Source organism: Oxyura jamaicensis, chromosome 2 (genome assembly GCF_011077185.1).
Source record: "Oxyura jamaicensis isolate SHBP4307 breed ruddy duck chromosome 2, BPBGC_Ojam_1.0, whole genome shotgun sequence".
NCBI lineage: Eukaryota > Metazoa > Chordata > Aves > Anseriformes > Anatidae > Oxyura > Oxyura jamaicensis.
Genome location: NC_048894.1, coordinates 18116341 through 18137637, shown reverse-complemented (window position 1 = coordinate 18137637; position 21297 = coordinate 18116341). Strand labels below are relative to the sequence as shown.

Here is a 21297-nt window from a genome sequence, read left to right as displayed (position 1 = left end):
TCATATCTTCACTTTATTTGAGCACTGGTTCTGCAAACAAGTAGTTAAATACAGGAGCTACACAGGCAAGATAGCTCTTAACTGAGAAAGTCAACTGGATTCTCATTTTCCTCATCAGAACTTCACCCTCTGAGGTGAGGTGATAGAGAGGAGCCATAAATGGGATGTAATCACAACTCTAGTCAAAACTCACACTGGAAGAAAAGCCATCTCCTCCTCAGACCTCGCACTCAACTTCTAGAAGACAGACTTAATACCAAGATGAATCATCTGTGGGGGTTTTTCTCCTATCCCTGAAACACCTTCATCTCCAAAATAGATGCCACTCACAGTAGCCCAAAACAGCACAACTCTGCTGAGCTTCATCTCATAAAGCACCACACAGGTGGGCCTCAGAAAGATGTCAAACTACATGCGATAAGAGAAGGCAGTGTCTTGCAGTCAATCTAATTCTATTTTCTTAACATGTTAAAAGAACTCTATAGGCTTGGACAGCTGCACTTTCCTGGCTTAGAACATATAAAGAAATACCTCATTTTTATTTGAAAATAAATGCCAGTGTATTTTTTACCACTTAACAGAACAGAAGGTTGTCTAGAGGAAGAAAATCACCTTCAGTGGAGACCACTGGGTGGGGGGGAACAGCTCTGAGGGCTTTGCCCCATTGAGTGGTAAAGGACTCTGAGGAGGAAAGTTCCTGGACACCAACAGCCCATCCCAGAGGCCCACTGTCCACAAAAAGCATCTTTCCTGATATTCAGTTGGAGTTTCCCTTACTGCAACTGCTCCCTATTGCCCTTTCAAGGCACCTTTGAGGAAAGTCTGACTCTCCCTTCCATAACACCCCTTCCAGTGACTGAAAACCCCAACCTGAGCACCAAAAGACTCCTCTGCCTTCCCTGCCCCAGGCTCAGCCATGCCAGCTCCACAGGCCTCCTCTCTGTCAGGCTGTCCAGCCCCTGAACACGTCATCCATCCTGTCTGTCGCATTGTAGGGAGGGCCAAACTCCATTCCAGGCACCGTGTGCTGGGAGAAGCCCGATGAGTGCCAAGCAGATAGGGAATTACAGTGACGTGCTTTGAAGATGACGGAGTGTGAGAGTTATGAACAACAAACATGACGAACCACACCGCTGTGCTGCGCAGGTACAGCAACGAGAATTACACCCCCAGTGCTGCCCACAGCAGCTGTATGCATTCTTGTTTTCCTTCAGTGAACAGTTTCCTCCATCCCCTCCAGAGCTTTCAAAGCAGCATGCGATACCACAGCCTCTCTCAAGCCTTTTAACCATTTAAAAAGATAATTAATTCTTCACCACACACTAAATAATGGAAAGAAACTCCAGAAATGCAGGAAAGTAACTGTTCAGAAGGAAGAGCAGAGGATGAATAAGGTGACAGAGGGTGGCAATGATCTGCATTTTTAGGCTACTCAGCACAAGCGATGGACAACATACAAAGCTAACCAAATACTTCAAAGAATGTGAATGATCCGTCCTGTAATAGTTGTCACAGGTTAAAAACCTCTCCCTCTACACTGAGTACAAAATAGAGAATATTTTTCCTGATTAATAGATTGCCTTCCTGCATAAACTGGATACAGCTAATGGTTGAAGATTTTTTTATTATTTTTTAACTGAAGAACTGAGGGCTACAACGCAAAACTAATGAGAAAGGTAAAAATCTCACCCTTAGGGGCTCTGGCCAAATATGAAATAGATACAATAGCACTTGAAATCTCAAATTCCTAGTAACTGAATTTTTCTTACAGATTTCTATTTTTAGTGAGATATAAACAAGTCTTTAACTAACAAAAACTTGTTAGTTAAGTCAAAAGATTGAATTGTTAGTTAAAACTTGTAAAAACTTGTTAGTTAAGTCAAAAGACTGAATCAAACTACATATGCCAGAAATCCAGGTGAACAAATCCAGGAAGCAGCACTTACAAGAACCCGAACCAGTGTACTTCTGAAAACTAAAACACTATTCACCCACCACCAAATTTTCTAGCAAATTTTCTATTACAATATTGCAGGCAGTTTAAGTGAGCTATATGCTAAGTCTAAAATTAAAGTGCCAGTGAAAGCTAATGAAATTAGAGTTTCAAGAAAAACATATCATTTTAACAAGCACATCCTAGATCACTCACAATCTATCAGACTTCTGTCAGCGTATGGAGGAAGACTAATATTACATCCAGAAATCCTACAGAACAAGTTATCCATTTCTTTTAGGGATGCTAGAGTTTTCAAATGAAAACTATCGTAACTGAATGTGTAGAATACAAGAAAAAATACATACTACCAGAACCCTATAAGCAAGCAAGATGTTTTCAGTGAAAAACTATAGGTTAACTACGTAACAAACAGCAAGTCACAAATTCAATTCAAAATTTCTTACGTTTCATCAGAAAGTAGGTCTTGATCCGTTTAAAAAAAAATCACTTCGTGTCATATTAAGTTCACATTATATCTTAGGAATGTCTTTTACCAATCTTACCGCAGGGTTGGCATGCACACCGTGACCTATCAATCATGAAACTACTACACACATGCTAAGCTCTTCATTACATAAGTGACAGTAATAGGACTGCAAAAACAAACACAACTAGAGAAGTGGCTCTCCTCTGGAGCTTTTCATATTCATTTTTACTGTGTCTGTAAAAGGATGGTATATTGGCTAGCACTGCCCGTAGAGCAAGATTTATTTATTTTTTAATTACTGTGTTGCTGCTTCGGATCAAATGGCAGATGTCCCAAAATCTATAAACGTACAGGAGTGTTTGTACAGAATATCGTATGTCAAACAGCCACACAAGACACGCACACCACTAACATGCAGCAAGAGCTGAAGAGATGGCAAAATTCAGCAAAATTACTTCCAATCAGGTTTAGAATACGCAACAGACATAAAACAGTAACTAAAATTTACTAAATAGCAGGAACACAAGCTGCCGTTTCAGTTTTATTTAATAGTCCTTTACCAAGCCTCCTCACTGATTTCCTTACTAATTTTATATTCTGACATTTAAATTTTGTTATATGATGAAAAAGATTAATGCTCTAATGCAACTTCCTCTTCTCAGAATTTAATTCCCATGTGAGTTTCTGGTCAACAACCTCTAAGGGCAGTTCCTATTTTGCTTTGTACAAAAAACAATTAAGAATGAATTCATAAAAATGTAATAAAAGTACCCAGGAAAAATGGTTTTAGTTGTAGAGCTTGGGATCTCGGTCCCAGCGTTGTCCCGTATCAGCTGCCAACCTAAGCAAGCCATACAAAAGCATCTTTGCCAACAGGCTGGCCAAACGGATGGGAGCTTTGGACTATGGCCAACAGGGACAGGAGACGACAACCAAGCAGTAAGCCCTGAACTTCAAGAGAGCAGGACTGTTCAGGATCAGCATGGAAGAATCCCAGGGGAGACTGTCCTGAAGAGAAGAAGGGTCCAGGAGAGCTGCCTGACTTGCACGGATGTCCTCCTCCAAGCTCAGAACAGTCCATCCCAACATGCAGGAGGAAATCAAGGAAACGTTGCAGGACACCTGCATAGATGAACAAGGAGCTTCTGGCTGAATTCAAATGAAAGAAGGAGGCATACAAAGAGCTGAAACAAGACCCAGGTAATCCAGAAGGAATGCAGAGACGCTGTCTGAACACACAATGATGGACTTAGGGATAGCAAAGTCCCCCTGTAGTTGAATCTGGAAGGCACATGAAGGGCAACAAGAAAGGTTTCCAAGCACACGAAGGACGAGAAGGTAGATATATTTATGGGAAATCATGCTTAACCAACCTGACAGCTATTTGCAAGGAGATGACTAGCTTGGTCAAAGAGGGGAGAGCAGTGGATGTTGCTTTATCTCTGCGTCAGAGCAGCTTTTGACACCACCTCCCAGAAACAAACAGATGAAGTCCAGGCTAGATAAATCAACAGTGACTGGCATGAAAACTGGCTGAACTGCCAGGCTGAAGGGGTTGTAACCAACATTAAGAGGTCTAGCTGGAGGCCAGCCTCTAGTGGCATGCCCCAGAGGCCAATACTGGGGCCAAGACTGTTTAGTCTATTCACTTATGACCTGGACCATCAAGCAGAGCGTGCCCTCAGCCAAGTCTGCAGATGATACAGAACTGGGAGGAGTGGCTGATACACCAGATGGGTATGCTGCCATTCAGGTGGATGGCGACAGGCTAGAGAAACAGGCAAACCAAAACCTCATGAAACTCAAAGGAAAATGTCACGTCCTGCACTTTGGGAGGAATAACCCCCAAGCACCAGCATAGGCCTGGGGCCAATCACCTGGAAAACAGCCTCACATAAAAGGTCCTCGGGCTCCTAATGGTCAACAGGTTGAACATCGTTCACTGATGTGCCCTCACAGCAAAGGCAGCCCACAACCTCCTGGACCCTAAATAGAGCACAGCCGCCACATGGAGGGAAGCAACTCTTCCCTTCTTCTCAGCACTAAGGTCCCTAAGTTCTTGTGTTCCCTGTACAGGACTGGCATGGACATGAAATGAGTGGAGTGAGTGGCCGTGAAGACAATTAAAGGACTGAAGGCACCTGCCACCTGAGGAAAGGCTGAGAGCTGGAATTGTTCTGGCCTAGAGAGGCCTGTTGGACAGAGGGGAAACTTATCCCCATGTATAAATACCTGAGGAGAGAGGGAGGAAGGGGGTAGTAAAGAATAAGGAGGCAGTGGTGCCAACTGAAGTGACAAGAGGCAATAGGCAAACTGAAAGAGGAAATCCCATTTGAAGAAAAACTTTTACCATAAGGCTGATTGAACATTAGAAGAAGCTGCTCTGAGAGGCTGCAGAATCTCCATTCTCTGAGACAAAGGCAGGCGGTACACAGCCCAGCTCCACATAACGCTCCAGCTGACAATGCTTTGAGACAGACAGTTCAGCCAAAGGATCTCCAGAAGCACCTTCCAACCTCAGACATTTAATGATTCTGTGAAAGTTGTTTTTAATTCCAGATTTTATTTTCAGTGGTGTGAATGCATTACGCAACAGCTACTACACAAGTGGTAGCTATGGACAAATCAGGTTCAGACTTAGTTGTTTGGGTTTTTTTTTTGCTATTATGTTCTGTTCATGTACAATACGGTTTCCGAGATAATAAGATGTGTAAAGGTGTATTCTTGTCACCCTCACCTAGTTTTACCAGAATTATGCTATTCACACAAGTGTCACCCTTTTCTCAAGCTTCTGGCTTCAGCAATCACTTGCAGGATCTGCAGTTACAACATATCACATGTGTACAGAGACAGGAGGAGGAAACAGAGGAGAAAAACTCATTTTGATACTGATCTCAGATAGCCAGAAGCTCTTGAGTCACAAAAAGGTATAATACCAAGAACTAACTACTTCAGGTGTGACAGTGGTTTCCAGGCTCCAAATTTCTAAGTAGGCTTTTTAACAAGGTGTATTCTCACAGAAATACAACTCATTATTCACACACCAACAGGAGATGGGAAAAAATCCATCAAATATTTAGAGATGGCTACAAAGAGCTGCAAAAGGATTACACAACTGAAGAACTGATCAAATACAGTTGCAATAAAAAACCCTAAAAGCATTATTTCCTAACACAGCATTAGTACATTCTTACTGCTTTCCCAACTCAATGCTTAGGTAGCACCTCAAACCAGCCATTGTCGTTTCCAGGTGAGATACCTATACCCTTTGGACACAAGGCTCCAATAGGATTCGTTTAACTAATACTAGATTTTTGCTTTCATAAAGTTGAAAAAAAAAAAAAAAAAAAGGGGGAAGAGGTAATTCTCTTAAAACAGGCAAATTCTGTTGATGCTGGAAGAAGACACCAGATGAAATATAATTTGAGGAAGTATCTACAGCTCCTTCAAGTTGCAGACATTCAAAAAAGCAGTCCTTATTCTTTCTAGATTTCCTATAAAAGAAAGAAGAAAAAAGCTAGCCTTTTTAAAGACGGCTACTTGCAGGATTGTATCATCTCTTCCATCCTGAAACAAACTCATCTACTCTACAGCTTGTTCAAATAATTTCATAACGCTCCCCCCTGTAAAAAAAAAAACTCCACATTTTCAGAGTTTTTGCCTAGCTAGCCTCACACCAAGTTTTAGATAGTTTATGTAGCTTTAGAGTATAAAAATAAAACTTGTACTTGAAGCCTACTCTGATGTAGGCTTCTCTATGAAAAGAATATGTTTAGATGCCTGGGGTATCTGTACTTAAATCTAGCACTCACTCCCTGTAAACAAAGTTTGCAGAAAGTATATGATGCTAGGACACAACACAAAAAAAGCAGTCACCTTTATTTAAAGAAAAGTAACAGAAGAGGTACAACTGGTTTTCTCAGGAATTACATTATTTCCAAAAGCCCATTTATTAGAACTGCTGATCCAAAGCCTGATGAAATCCATAAGAATCTTCAGTTGAAAGAACTTAGATTTTTTATTTTATGAAGTAATATAGATGGAACATCATCATTTTCACTTATTTCAGCATCTTAAATTAGATTGCAAGCATTTTTTTCCCCTCCAATTTTAAGGGATTTTTATTAATGTAAAGCACCACATGAGGTTTTCCTACCCATACATTTTCATAAACATCTGAAATCATCTGTAGTAAGAATCAAAAAAAGTATTCTGGACTGTGAACATTTTCAAGCAATAAATATGACTGAACGTCTGGGAACTGAATGCAACTCAAAGTACAAAACACCCTAATGGAACAGTAAAGCCTCTACAACCACTAGTAACAGCAGTATGTAAAATAACGTAACAGTGAAGAAACAGGGCTGTAAAAGTAAAAGCAGCCCAGAAAGACAACTACAGAGAAAGAATTAATTGGAAGATATTTCTGTAGTGAAAATTTAGTGACATTCTAGAAGACTAGTCCTATTCCTTTCCCAAAGGAGGGAAGAAGGAAGAAACCAAGTTCTTCAAAGAGACGATGGTGTTAGGGGTTAAATACAAGACAAAAGCCACCACCGCTCTGCTCCTCATGGCTTGGAATGTTTAGTAATCCTCATTTGAGAACATATTTTTGTAATCCCTGCTTTCTTGCTCACCAAGGAGGGAAGACTGCAAGAGCCTTCCAAGGAATGAAAGCTCATGGTATCCTGGGCCCTAAGAAGCACAGAGAAATCTGCCAGGCCAGATTATCTAAGAGGGGGAAGCAACCACAGCATTAACTGAACTTAAGGTCAAGTCACTCCCACAAATCCTGTTCTTAATCTCATACATAATACCTTTCCATCAACTCATCTGGTGGCATTAATGGCTTGAGTTAAAAACACTTTGAAACATGATGATTCACCCTTCTGGCATTATCCAAAAGGAGACAGACATTGTAGTGCTTCACCTCCCTCACAGCAGATACACAACATTACATACAAAATTCTGTTTCCAAACTTCTGGTTCACACTCCGAGTTGACAAAGAGCCTGGAGACAACCGCTACGTCACCGACTGATGTTGCATCATCCACAGACCAAGCGACAGACAACTGGCCATGAAATGGATAAAAAGGTTAACCCGCTGAGGGAAGTGTGGGAGGAAATGTCTTCCCAAATAAACACCCACCAGATAATGTGAAAAACAAGCATCAAGACAGTCTAGGAGATAAGTCTTGAACTGAACAGATGATCTCTTTGAGAATTTCTGGAATTTAGGTTTACACAATTCCCCAATTCAATTTAAATAAGGGAAAAATGATTGCCTGCATACATGTTTACCAGTGAGAACTGTTTACCCTGTACACACCTTGCTGACTAACCATCTCATAGTACCACTGTCTCTGCTCACTCACCTTGAAGAGCTTAGTTGCTGAGAGTCATGAATCACTAATTACAAGAGTAGAAACCATCTTCACCATAGAAGCCTTTAAACATTTTAGGCTTAAAATACAAACATCTAGCCTTAAAAACAGCAACATGGGTTGGGGGGCACAGAGTGGATTGTTGCTCTGCCCACCCACAAAAGACAAAAAGCCCACCTCAGGAAAACCATTTTGTGGCCACCTGATTTCATAGTCCTTTTGGTAAGTGACTAACCTTCTTCTTGAGAACTGCTTTTAAGGACTGGTGAAGGGGAGAAGTTGCTTTTTGCCAGGTACAGCTTCTGCCTCTGGTATATTCCATATCTGCACACGAGCAGCCCTTGAAGCTCTGTAGGTTGCTGAACAGTCCCTCTAAGAGCCACTTCTTTCCTTAAGCTGGTAACCACTGACCTGGAGTGGAAGAGGAGCGCAGGGAACTCTTCTACAGCAGTCAGAAGACCCGGTTACCTAAAGATCCTTCACTGAAGGAGAATGGAGTTTTCTACTGGTTCCTAGGGATCTACTGGGCTTGCTTCTGCAGAACTTGCAAGACGTGGAATCAGGAATACTCTTGCAATGCAGCCCAGTAAAAGAAGTAATGCAGAAAACAGACAAAAAGAATACTGACGTGACTGTAAGAAGTAGAAAAGAAATAGGAAAAGTACAACAACATGCTTAACTTCTGTGTACAAGCCATGCCATTACCTTGCTTTCTCTTGAAGCTGGGAGAGACTGGAGGAACAGATAGGGCAAACACACAAGCAGGTAATTAGGCATTTCATTTTAACTACTACAAACTAGGGAACATTAGACACATATGGTGTAACAAGAATTAATTGCAACTTGCGCTAAAGTGAGCAAAGGCAAGGACTAAGTTTGTTATCTAGCCTGAACCTTTAAGAAGCCAAAATAGGTCAAAAATCCCAAACGTTTGAAAAGCTGCATTTCCTGTTGCTAACAGCAAACAGCCGCCTTGCTTCTGCGTGCTTAATACAGAACCACAGTCTCAAGGCCTGAACACGGGAGGAATTCTGATAAGCTACCATGGAACTGGCATCAGAAGGTACGATAACACCTGTAGATCTGATCAAAGGTCCACCTACCCTGTCTCCAGCAGTGACCAACGCAGACAGTTGCAGACAATTAGGGAAGAACACCACAGCAAGCACCCCTAGAATACTCTCTCAGCTTCAATTATTTACAAATCCCTAATTCATTCCACTACCAGGTGATTTAGAAACTCTCAAAGAATTGTTCTTCTAAAAAACATATCCTGGTTATCCTTCAGCTAACATACAGACCTTTAGCTTCCAAAATATTATGGTCAAGAGTAACATGCTTAACTAACTATTATGCATAAGGGCTATCATCTTTCGCCTGTTCCCCCTCCACCACACTCATCTGACACCTCCAAGTTCTCGTATAGATAGCAAGAAGCTGGCCCACATAAATTCAGGAGAGTTCAGGAATCCTACAACACAGAGTCACAGAATATCCCAAGTTGGCAGGGACCCACAAGGATCATCGAGTCCAACTCCTGGCTCCACACAGGACCACCCCAAAACCAGACCATGCGTCAGAGTGTTGTCCAAATGCTTCTTGAGCTCCAACAGGCTTTGGTGCCGTGACCACAACCCTGGGGAGCCTATCCCAGTGCCCGACCATCCTCTTGGTAAAGAGCCTTCTCTTGACATCTTAAGTTCTCTCTCCAGTCCCAGTCTCTTCTCTTCCAAACTGTAAAGTCCTAACTTCCTTAATTGTTTTCGGTGGACAGGTAACTCCATGTGCTGAATTATCATGGCTGTCCTTTGTCTTGAGACTTTTGTGGTTGTACTGTTATTTCTGAGATGGAGAAAAATGGAGAGGGATGCCACAGAATGAGACCTAGACACACTAGCTCCAAGTGTACCATGTCTGTACAAAGGAAGATAGAAAAATAAGCACTTTCCCACTGTCATTCAGCTCATGAAAACAGCTGAAAGCTACCAGGCCTTCTTAGCTACACAGCTGAATCATTCTCAGTCAAAGTGTACACAGAGAAAACTATTCAAAACCACCTGTAAAGTCATAAAGAAAAGAACAGCTAAAGGGCATGGGCTCTGCAATGCTGCTAGCGTTGGCCTGTATCCATTATACAACGCTGTTTTGTAATACTTCATACAGAAAACACCTTTGTTCCACTACTGAGCTGCAAGGACCGTTCTGGTCAGGTATGGAGTTTTTAAAATAATAATCAACTTTTTATTATTATTTTAAATGAGAACAAAAGAGACGCAATTAATGAGCTTGCAAGATTACTTCCATGACATCAGGATCAGAACACGAGCCTACCAAGCTATTTATGGCTGCTGAATTACTCTAGCTTCTGATTCTAGCACAGATTGCTAGAAACATGGAAGATTATTCACACAGACTTGTTTCTATGTTTTAGCTTTCCTCTCAATGCCAATTTGCAGGGATGAGACACTTTGATGTCCTAGGAACAGTACAACAGCCATTCGTTCTTACTTGCTTGATGCCAGAAGGGAAATCATGTTCAAATCCCACCTCACAGGTAGCTCCAAAACAATTTCTCCAACAATTTTAAATATATATATATATATAAAAAAAAACACACCTGACTGTATTCAGACCAAACCCATACAAAAACAGGGCAAAGTATACAGAATGGAGCAGGAGGCCTGTAAAATTGCCATGAAAATTGATTACTCCAGGCGAAGTTTACTTACTCACCTTTTACCATGGTGACTGAGGATAATAAAATTTAAAATCCCATGCAAGAAGGGACAAGTAGGATTTTACAGCTACTGATGAATAAGAAATGTTTGTGGCTACACATGGGAATACTTTTCACCATAATCATGGGCTTGCTATTAAAGTTACATCAAAATTGGAAAGCTGAGAAGAAAAGCACAGCAACTATAACAAAGCATGAACTGCAATGAGACTGCCTGCTGCTACGTGAACACTGACACATTCCTCCCTAACTTAACCCTAATCAGATCTTTATCTTAAAAAAAAAAAAAGGTCAGAACTTAAAGGTAGTAAGAGCCACCTGCTTGAGGTGCACATACTAGATCTTCTGCTTCTTTTGCTGGGCCAAACAAAACCAAAATGTTTTGGCTCTCAATTCTTGCATAAGGAAATTTGATGGTTCTGCATACCCATGCAAGCACCGAATGAACCCTGGCCTTTTTAACTAGCCTAAACCCAAGGACATTCAAGTTTAAACACACCTAATCTACAACAGACCCTAAGTTTAATTAAAGAATTGTGTTAAAATATCACTCATGTTTCTTAAGAAATCAACCACTTCCACATTTCATTACAACAGGGTTGTCCTTGGATGAGCATAGTGTTTTCCTCAGAACTTGAACTGCATTAAAGTTTTGAAATGAACATTATTTTTGTTTCATAAACTAGTTTTTCAACTACAACTCTTCAACGTAGCACATGGAAAGTTTCAACTAACTGTAGTTCTCACAACTGAGAAGTCTATCCCAATACCATGAAAGTATCGTTGTGTAGACTGCATCTGTCACAAGGCAAGTAATCCATACGGGATTTCTGACAGTAATTGTTCTCCTTGAGCTTGTCCCAGGGTCAGAACAGGCAGCACCCATGACACCTATTCATATCCAACATTAAATCTCAGAGGAAATTTATCTGTATTTTAAACCTTTCTGCCCTCACACTTCAAAAAAAAAAGTACACCGAAATTTGAAGTAGAGAACATCTAGATTTTCAGCACTATTGTCAAGATGATTTAAGCAGCATTGGTTTTGTTTCTTTCTTTGTTTTTTAATTCCCCAAGAGTTTACATCCTCTGAGATTCTCAGCTTCTTAATATGAAAAGTCCCATATACTTCAAACAAGAACTAGAACATAAGAGGGGACAATAAAATAGTTTCTTAAAAGAAGAGTGATTTGCATTTAAATTTAAATAGGGAATAGTATTCCATTAAAAGTATACGAAGTATACAAAGACATAACTAGGAGGGCACACTACCACTCCAATCAGTGAAAACGCAAGATCACTCCAGAAACAGGCTCACATTTCTCCTTTCAACTGATTTGTACCAACTATAACCATTACTCAGAAGTGTTTAACATCTCTCAGTAAGATTTAGAGCTTTCTGTTTTATTTCTCTTTCCTGTCCTTCCAAGCAGAAAAGCGGCACAAACCTCAAAATTAAGAATAAGGAAGATTAGGTCATCTAGGCAGCCCATTGATGTCGGCGCAGGACCATTCCCTACAGTGTATTTGCTGTGCTTAATGCATTCCATACAGTGTGTCCTAACACATTATGCAAATGACACTTACATAAAAGAAAATCGTCTATCTCAAAGCGCACCCCTCCACCAACAGCCGATCTGTAATTAGCCATGTCCCCTAAGGAGGCACCTCATTCACTGGGAGCGAAGCAGCAGCTGCTGGCAGAAGGAAATAAGAAAAAAAAAATCAAACAAAAATAAGCCCACAACCTACACTCCCAAAGGTAGATGCTCATGGTGGCAAGCGAGTCAAAATCTAAACAGCTGTCTGTATTTTTCCAGAATGCCCACACAGCACCTTTCATGCTCAGCACCAAATATTTACTACCATGATCTGTATCAGGCTCTCTCAAACACTGTGCTGTTTAGAGAGCTACAATTACAGCTCGCAGCACTCTGCTCATAAACACCCTCTGAACTGCAAGTTTTTGTGCAAAAATCGACAGAAAATATAAAGCAGCAACACTTCCCACTGAACACAATTCACTGATGACATTCAAAACTATACTTATTCAGAAAGATGCCATAGTTCTATCCCCACAATATAAAGAGACTCGAAGTGCAAGGCACATAGCTTTGCCTAGCTTCTACTTCCTTATCAGCAAGTGATCCAGTCTCTAAGCTCTTATCATCATCTTCCCAGATGAGATTTATTCAAAACTACCAGCAGTAATAAAACAGTAAACTCAGATAACTGTTTCACCATTACTAAAACAAGAAGATAAACAACAACTCAGGGAGTAACTAGAGTTCCCATGTAAAGAGTAAGAGAAAAATGCATTTCATCCTGGTTTGAAAGCAACACAGAAGACAAAAACACAACAGAGGAAGCCTCCCAACTGAAAAGTCTCAAAGTATTTAAGAACCGCATACATAAAACAGCTTATCCCACCTTGCAACCATAAGATTAAAAGAATTCTTTCTTTAGGCACTTTCAGGTTTACAAGACGTGTTGAACTTCTGATATGAACACAGCCAAAGTCTGTTTGATGTTGCTCTTCCCACCCATCACCTGGGCTTACACTTCTACTGTATGCACCTACTACTGAGTGATAGGGAAAAAATACCATGACTCCGTAACAATACCGACAGTGACAAGACAAAAAAGGACTTGGACAGGAGATATACAGTATTTACAGTCACCTGCATTCTGCGTAAACAGGTGAAGTGTGACATGATTATCCCCATTCATCCACCGATCTGACCAGACAGCACAGCTCTCATTCACTGTCTATTATGCTTGGCACAACATGTTATTTAGTACATATATTACCTATTATGGGAGGCAGACAAACTCTTCCTCTTTAGCAAGGCACTGAATGCAAGGATTTCATGAGATCATAGGTCTGATGTCTCTGCAACGGAGGAGTCATACCTAACAGCTCATCAGCCTGACGTCTGGAGTCCTGTCCATTAACACACAGCTTCAACGCCAACTACGAAGCCCCGCCATTTACAGTACAGCTAAGTCAGGCTTTTTAGAAACAATGACCCCTTATTAACAACAGGAAATAAATCGGTTTTCATTTAACATCATTTCCTAAGTTTTTATATTCTGCTTCCTAGCCTCTGCAACTTAACGTACAAACAATGACAACGAAGAATAACACAAAACCACTCAATGTTAGAAAAGCTTCATTTTTCTCCACCTTCCAGTTGCTAAATAAAGAGACCAGCAACGAGTACCAGGATATACTGCTAACAGGTTATCAAACATCGCAACGCAAATTTCCTCAGGAAAAGATAGAAAGTTTTTCTTTTTATAGTGCTCACAGGTTGCACACACTCATTCTCATCATCATCGACACAGTAACATACGCCTGCATTCACAAATTTAAAACTAGGCTTTTACTCTTTCCAGAGCCAATACTCTTCTGCTGAGCTACGTTTTAGTCATCCACCTACAGGAAGACATTTTCGTACATTAAGTAGTACAAGACCATAAATGCAGAAAGTGCATAAGTGTCATGAGATGCCTTCTCTTCCCCAACAGTTGGCTCAATTGTTTTTGGCGTATGTAAGTAAACAGCACAGACAAGAAATAATACATCAGAAGTAGCAGAGATGTTATTTTCACAGTCAGTTTAATGATAGGAATTTTTGTTAAAGTGCTTATGGAAGGAAAAAACTCAGATCGGTGTCATGATGTTTGCTACAACTGCTAAAGAGAAACGTTTTAGGGACAGCTCACTTTAATGCTTTTATAAGTTATCTGGACACAGGGCTTAAATAATACACTAAGTTTACAGATGATGCTAAATTAGCTGTTGACTAAGGAGGAGCTGTAGACTCCAAGGGTAAAGAGGCCTTGCAGAGAGATCTTGACAAATTAAGAGTGCTGGGTAATCTCCAACTGCATGGAATTTAATGAGAAAAAGTGCTGGATTTTGCATCTGGGACAGAGCAACCCCTGCTGTACGCACAGACTGGGGCGAGAGGCTGGAGAGCAGCCCTGCGGAAAGGGGCCTGGGGGCTCTGGTGGAGGCCAGCTGGCCACGAGCCAGCCGTGTGCCCTGGCAGCCAGGAGGGCCAGCCGTGCCCTGGGGTGCGCCAGGGAGGGCATAAAGCTGGCACAGAGCCTCCAAGGGAGGGCTGCCGAGGTGGTGAGGGGTCTGCAGGGGAAGGCGTATGAAGAGCGGCTGAGGGCCCTGGGTTTGTTCAGCCCCGAGCAGAGCAGGCTGAGGGGAGGCCTCATGGCGGCCTGCAGCTCCCTCACGAGGGGAGCGGAGGGGCAGGCGCTGAGCTCTGCTCTCTGGGGACAACGACAGGACCCGAGGGGACGGCATGGAGCTGGGACAGGGGAGGGTCAGGCTGGGTGATAGGGAAAGGTTCTGCACCCAGAGGGTGGTCAGGCACTGGGACAGGCTCCCCAGGGCAGTGGTCACAGCACTGAGCTGCTGGAGTTCAAGGAGCATTTGGACAATGCCCTCAGACATAGGGGCTGGTTTTGGTGGTCCTGTGTGGAGGCAGGAGCTGGACTCCGTGATCCTTGTGGGTCCCTGCCAACTCAGGATATTCTATGATTTACCCTATAAAAAAAATACTGCATACAGTAAATGCACTTATTTTGAACTGATACAGTTCAAAGCATTCTTCAATCCATCAGGCTTCTCTTCCAAAAATTCTTGTTTTTCAAGCAATTATCTAAGTGGTGCCATCAACAAAGGTGTCTTTTGGAGAAGAAGAAAGTCACTTTTACAAAAACATCAGATGCATCTACATTTGAAGGCACATCCCTTCATTTTCTTGAAGAAAATTAACTGTTTACTGCTTTATGTTGTCACTTACCAAATACGCAACATTTCCCCATGGAAGAGGTCCATGTTCCATCAAATTACCTTAGGCTTTCTCCGACATAAATGAGAGCAAAAGCCAGTGTTAGGCTTGCATGACTGAAAAGGATTTGACTAAAGCTTTCTCAGTAGTTAAAATCACCACTCTCTCTGGTAACAGTGGTATTTATATTGTGTTTATTCTCCCTTGATACGGTGTTTGCAGAGAGCTCTCTATCACAAGTAATATGCATTTCTAATGGTAGTACACAATACAAAAAGAAAACTCATTTTACATACCAAACCTTATGAATGCCATTCTCCAATTTTGAGTTTTTACATTATGGTTGAACCTCATTATACATTATGGGCATGCCTCTACCCATCAAGCACAGAGAAGTACTGGTCTCCACAGATACTGAGTTCCAGAGCAGCTTACACATTTACAGGCATAATTATGTAAAGACTGAAACACAGAACCTAACTACAGCCTCCAGTGCTTGTGCTCCTACAGTAGAGACACTCAACACCTGCGTGTCACCACTCTGAGCCTACCAGTGTCATCCCAACCAGGCTGCTAAAACATCCAGCACAGTCTACTAATTATTGTTAGTGAAAATGCCAATCATTTTCTATTTTTACTGTCATCATTGTCGTTCTCTGGTTCCTGACCCTTCCAGTTTATGCAGTTGTGCTCTCTCTGATAAGGTGTAAGAGAAAAATATTGTGGGGTTTTCTCCCCCTTTCTTTTTAACCACAAATACTGAATATCTAAAAATACTAAAGAAAATTTTCTTTTACTGAAGCCTATGTACTCCCATCAAATTACCATCAAATGCAGAAACTCACAGGAATCTCTAAAGACAGTCTACTGTGCCTAACAATTCAGCTGTTAAGCAAGAAAAAAAAAAGACAAAAAAGACACCACGCTCCAAATTTCTTTGTAGTATGAGATATTTCCAGTAACAAAAATCTAAACATGTTTGTGCTCTGAGTTCCAACAGAAAAAAAATATATTAAAAATTCCTAATAAAATGTATTTTATAAAGTATTTTAGTGTTCATAAATGGAGGAAACTATTGTTTACCATTAAAAAAAAATACATTTTAAAGCTACAAACATTGAAAAGTGTTTAAATGTATAGATAAAAAAAATACTAATCACAATTTCATTTCAATACAAATAACAGAAAGCTACACCACAAACCGATTTGAAGTAAATGCAAAACAGCGGGAACAGAAAACCAAAAAGAGCACTTTTTTCATGCCTTTCTAAGCAGGGAAAGAGATTTTAACTTACACTAACAGAAAAGCCAGTTCCAGTCTCCAATCTGGACAGGGCTATAAATGTGATGTTGAGACTAGCATAGCACTGCCTGTACCTCAACAGGGCTTAATCACTACAGCAAAACACTGCTACAACCTGAAAAAATGGAGATAGTATATGCCTAATAATCTAAAAGCCAGAAAAAGCACACTCTCACTTATCTGTCTTTATGAACACAAGCTCAGTGGTTCTTCCACCCATTTGCAAATGTGTGTCAGATTTCAAAAAGAATGGCAAACAGCCCTGAGAGTCCCTGGCCCTCTCTGCCAGCTCCCCCAAGAGCCCAGAATACGTGATCTGTCCCTTTGAACAGGCGCTGTACGTTCAGATGGGAGCCTGAATGCATCATCTTTGTTCTCAAAAATCATTTCAGTGAAGGGGCTCTGTAGTGAGAAAGACTTCCAGGTGCAGTGTCAAGGAAAAAGAAAAAAAGTGGGAAAAAAAAAAAAGTAGAAATAATGGCAAGGCATGACAAAAAAAATAATATAATATCAGAGTAAACAGGCATATAAACAACAAAAAAAAATAAAATCTATCCATATATGCATTACCCCAAAGGAGTCAAATTGCATGTCCACAATTTTCCCACCTCTGTGTTGTAAAGATACACACCTGTTTCTTACTCAGTTCCTTTTCTTTGTACAACCAGTGATCTTGAAGACATAGGACAAGTTCTGTTCTTATCAAGCCCCAGTGTTTATAGCTGTACGCTTCCAAAGCCTTTATCTGGCTGAAAATCCTAGTTTCTCTTGCAGCTGCCTTGCCTATTATGAACACAAGCTATACTTGGGGTCCTCCTCATGACATCTTGCTGTGCATACAGGTCTACAGCTAAACATTATTACATGGTCATAAGTTAATACTGCATGACAATGTGAACAACATATGGGAGATAGTGTGCCAAAAGCATAAATCATTTCCCAAAATTACAAATACCTTGCATGTCAAGTATTAAAACGCTGTAAAATCCTACAACAGCAGGAACTTCTTTGCAAATTCACGACTCCTTTTTACAGTAATTTCACCAAGTGTTTTCTGATCTTTTTTCAGGGGAAAAGAGGTTCTCGGTGTTTAATACAAGTCCTCTTTTGGAGTTAAAGGGATTTGTTCACATCAGTAGTGAACACAGTGACCATTTCATCAGCTGAACTCAGACAGCAGATCGCAAACCACAACCCCTCACTCTCTCTTGGCATTTCACACCAATGTATGAATATAAAAATAAATAAACAAATTGTACTTTAAACCATATAGGAATACGTGCACTAAAGGAACTAAGAATGCATTACGACCTCGATTAGGTATTCATGAGGGCTATCTTCATTCAAGCGAAGATTATTTCAGGCCTGCTGTGATTAGGGCAGTCATCAGTGTAAGTGCATGTTTTCTAGCAGTTAAATGTTAACTGCAACACAGAAATACCAGGTGAAACAACAGGCAGCGCAGCCCATTTTGCAATTCCATACCTATTAGTAGTCCCCGGTTAGACAGCTCTAAGACAAGCTCCAAAGGTGCCAGAGGCCTCATTAGGGCTTACCACAGTAGGGAGAGGTGGATTATGACAAGAGCACCAGTGCCAAAAGGCCAGCAGTCTCAACATGACAGAATTAAAAGGCAGATTTTCACTTTTACACTTGGCCATGTGGCTTCTTCCCTCTTCCCACACTATTTAAATAGTATTAAAGGATGCATGCTCCAAAAATGGCTTTGTTTTCAGTTACATTCAAAAAAGGACTTCAATAACGCCATATAAAATCTACATACAAATTAACAAACACAATTCATCACTAAGTCTCAAATCTTAGCATCTTCTGCTTTTACTTAAAACCCCCATTTTGTCCTCACCTAACCCACCTGCTTTAAGAGACTGTGTGGATCTCTTAATTGAGACAACGGCAGCGAAGAAAATCTTACACCACCATATGTGCCGTTTGGAAATCAAGGCAAAGAGGTGAACTGAGGATAGCAGTAAAACAAAACCTGGCACTTTTGAAAAAAAAAAACTTTTGTTTTTTAACTCTGTAGGTTTAATAACAGCCTACGGTATTCCAATTTCAGCAAACAAAAGGGGACCGTCTACATGAAGGACACCCATTCCACAGCCCTACACAGATTAAAGCCAGCTTTCCGTCACGAGCGCAACACGCCTCAAGTTAGAGAAACACAAAAGGAAGTTTGTAAATAAAGTTTAAGGCAGATCTCGGAGCAACGTGGCCGGAGCCGTTACATCTGTTTTGCTGGATGTGAGCTGCCGGCCGTTTCGCAGATATTTATGACTATTAATAGCCAGCTCGGAGGGGGGCATTAGACGGAGTTCTTCGCTAAAAACCAAGGGTTTGCTTGTCCAAACATGCCGCGATGCCACCATAAGGCACGCCGTCAAGTTTTTAAACTCAACTCCCGGCGAAACGCTGCGGCCGGGGACACGTCTAACGCCAGCCGCTGCCTGCAGGCAGGGCTGGAGGAGCTCCTACAAAGGGAGCTCGGCGCCAGGCCGGTATTTCTAGGGGGGAGGCACTCGGGGACACTGAGGGGCTTCGGGTGGGGCAGCCGGGGGGGGGACCCACGGCAACCTCCGCCCGGGGCCGCCAAGACACCCCTCTCCCAGCGCCCACGTCCCAGCGGCTGCGGGGCGGGCGGGCAGGAAGAGAGGGAGAGGGCGGGAGGGAGGGAGGGAAGGAGGGAGAGGGGGCGGCCATTAAGCCCGCTCCAGCCAAGCCGTTCCCCGCGGCAGGAGGGAGGGAGGGAAGGAGGGAGGCAGGCGGCCCGGCCCGGCCCCGCAGCCCCGCACCCGCGTCCCGCCCGCTCCTACCTGGCCGCTGCCGCCCGGGGGGGGCTCGGTGTCTCCATCTCCGCCGGGCGGCCCCGCTGTCCACCGGGTCGCCATTATTTCAGTTCCCGGCTACAAAGGAGGGGCGAGTCCTCTGGAGCCCACATCGGGAATGGGAAGAAGGGAATGGAGCCGGTGGGGGAGAGGCAACGCCGAAGCCGCTCGCACACACCCAGCGCGGCCACGCCGCCGACGAGCCCGGGCCGGCCCCGCCGCCGGGGGTGGGGGCTCGGCCCCGTCACGCAGCGGCCATGGGGCAGAGCGCCGGGACGGCCCCGGGGCTTCAGCCGCGCTGCCCCGCTTCTGCCTTCATGGCTGGAGCCAGAGAGAGAGAAAGAGAGAGAGAAAAGAGCGGAGGTGTCAGTCCCCGGCGCGGAGCCGCCGCCGCCACCCGTCCCTTGTTAGGCTAATTGCACTCGCTCGTCATCTTCCTCTTCCTCCAACTCCTCCTATCCACAGCCCCAGCCGCGGGGAGGAGAGGGAGGCGGAGGCGGGAGGCGCCCGCTCCTTCCCTCCCTCTTCCCTCCCTCCCCGCCGCACGCGGGCTGGCGGCGGCACGGGGCGAGCCGCCCGGGGCAGGGCCGGCCCGGGGAAGGGAGGCGGAGGGCGGGGAGCGCGCCCCGGGGCCGGACCCTCCCGTCCCGGCGGCTCCGCGCCGCCTGAACTTTGCTCAACTCGCCGAGGGGGCCCCGCAGCCACCCAAACCGCGGCTGGGAAGCGGCGACAAAAGATCTCGACGCGGCCAAGCCCCGTCGCTCCCGGAGCCGGGCTTTTGTTCCCCGCTTCGCAGCCAGCGCCCTGCTTCCCTCCCCCCCCCCGGCTACGTCGCCGGGGCCGCCGGCGATCAGACCACCGCGCCCCGCCCGCCGCCCCTCCCTCGGGCCTCCCTCGCCACCGCCGGGCCGCTCCCCCCGCCGGTCCCCCGCCGTCAGGCATTGCCAGCTGCGCCGCCCCGGCCACCTGGGCACCGGCCGCGGCTCGCCCGTCCCCGCCGGCCCTCCGGGGCCTCCGCGGTGTCCGCCCCGGCCTCGCCTCTCCCCGGCCCTGAGGGGCGCTGCCCCCGCCGCCGGCCCCCTCTTACTCTCACACAGCTCCGGCCCCTTCGGCGGCTCTCGTCGCCGTCCCCTTTCCTCCGCCTCCGGGCCGGCGGGTTCTGTTCCCTCCAAAATTCCGCCCTCCTCCTCCTCAGACGACACCGAGAGGGCAGGAGCTGGCTGCCACCGCCCGCCCCGCTGTGTGGAGCGCGGAGCGGCGGGCCCCGCGCTTCTCCTCTCCTCCCCACCAGCTTTCTCGGGTTCCTCACGGGAATAATCGCCCTTTTTCTGCCCTGGGGAAGGATTTAGCGCTTCTGTGGCAGGCCTCGAGCTGCACCTGGTCCTTGCGCTCCCGGGGGCTCCGAGACGGGGTCAGTCAGGCCGGTGCCGCCAGCCTGAGGGCTGGCAGGAGCCTGGCAGCGGTGCCCCGGTGAAGGTACCAAAAGTAAACGTGTCCCCCGTGTCCCCTGCTTCGGTCTTAACCACTGTGAGACCTTTTTATTTTTTCTTTCTTTCTTTCTTTTCCTGTTCTAGAACAGCGACTGGACAACTGAAGTCTCTGTGAAAGGGAGCTATGAAAAATGAAGTGACTTGTATGAAATGGTAAAGGTCTCATCTCGTTTGTGCCCTCAAAACAGTAATAATGTGCTGGTGTTTTGTGGTTTTATTTATTTACTTAGCTATTCTCAGTGACCTCAGAAAGGAGGTGACCGGCCTACTTATCCAGCAACCACTCCCATCACAGCAGGTAG

The 21297-nt window shown here is 44.1% G+C and overlaps 1 protein-coding gene across 1 annotated transcript in view; it reads right to left on the bottom strand.

Annotated features, from left to right (window-relative positions):
• The window catches only part of ARHGAP21 (Rho GTPase activating protein 21), a 121382-nt gene extending 101659 nt beyond the window's left edge, over window positions 1-19723 (bottom strand). The window contains exon 1 of the mRNA XM_035316532.1: window positions 19494-19723. Within this exon, the coding sequence (XP_035172423.1) occupies window positions 19494-19568 (75 nt within the window). The 5' untranslated portion in view covers window positions 19569-19723. The remainder of the gene's footprint in view (window positions 1-19493) is intronic.
• Window positions 19724-21297: the final 1574 nt, after the last annotated feature.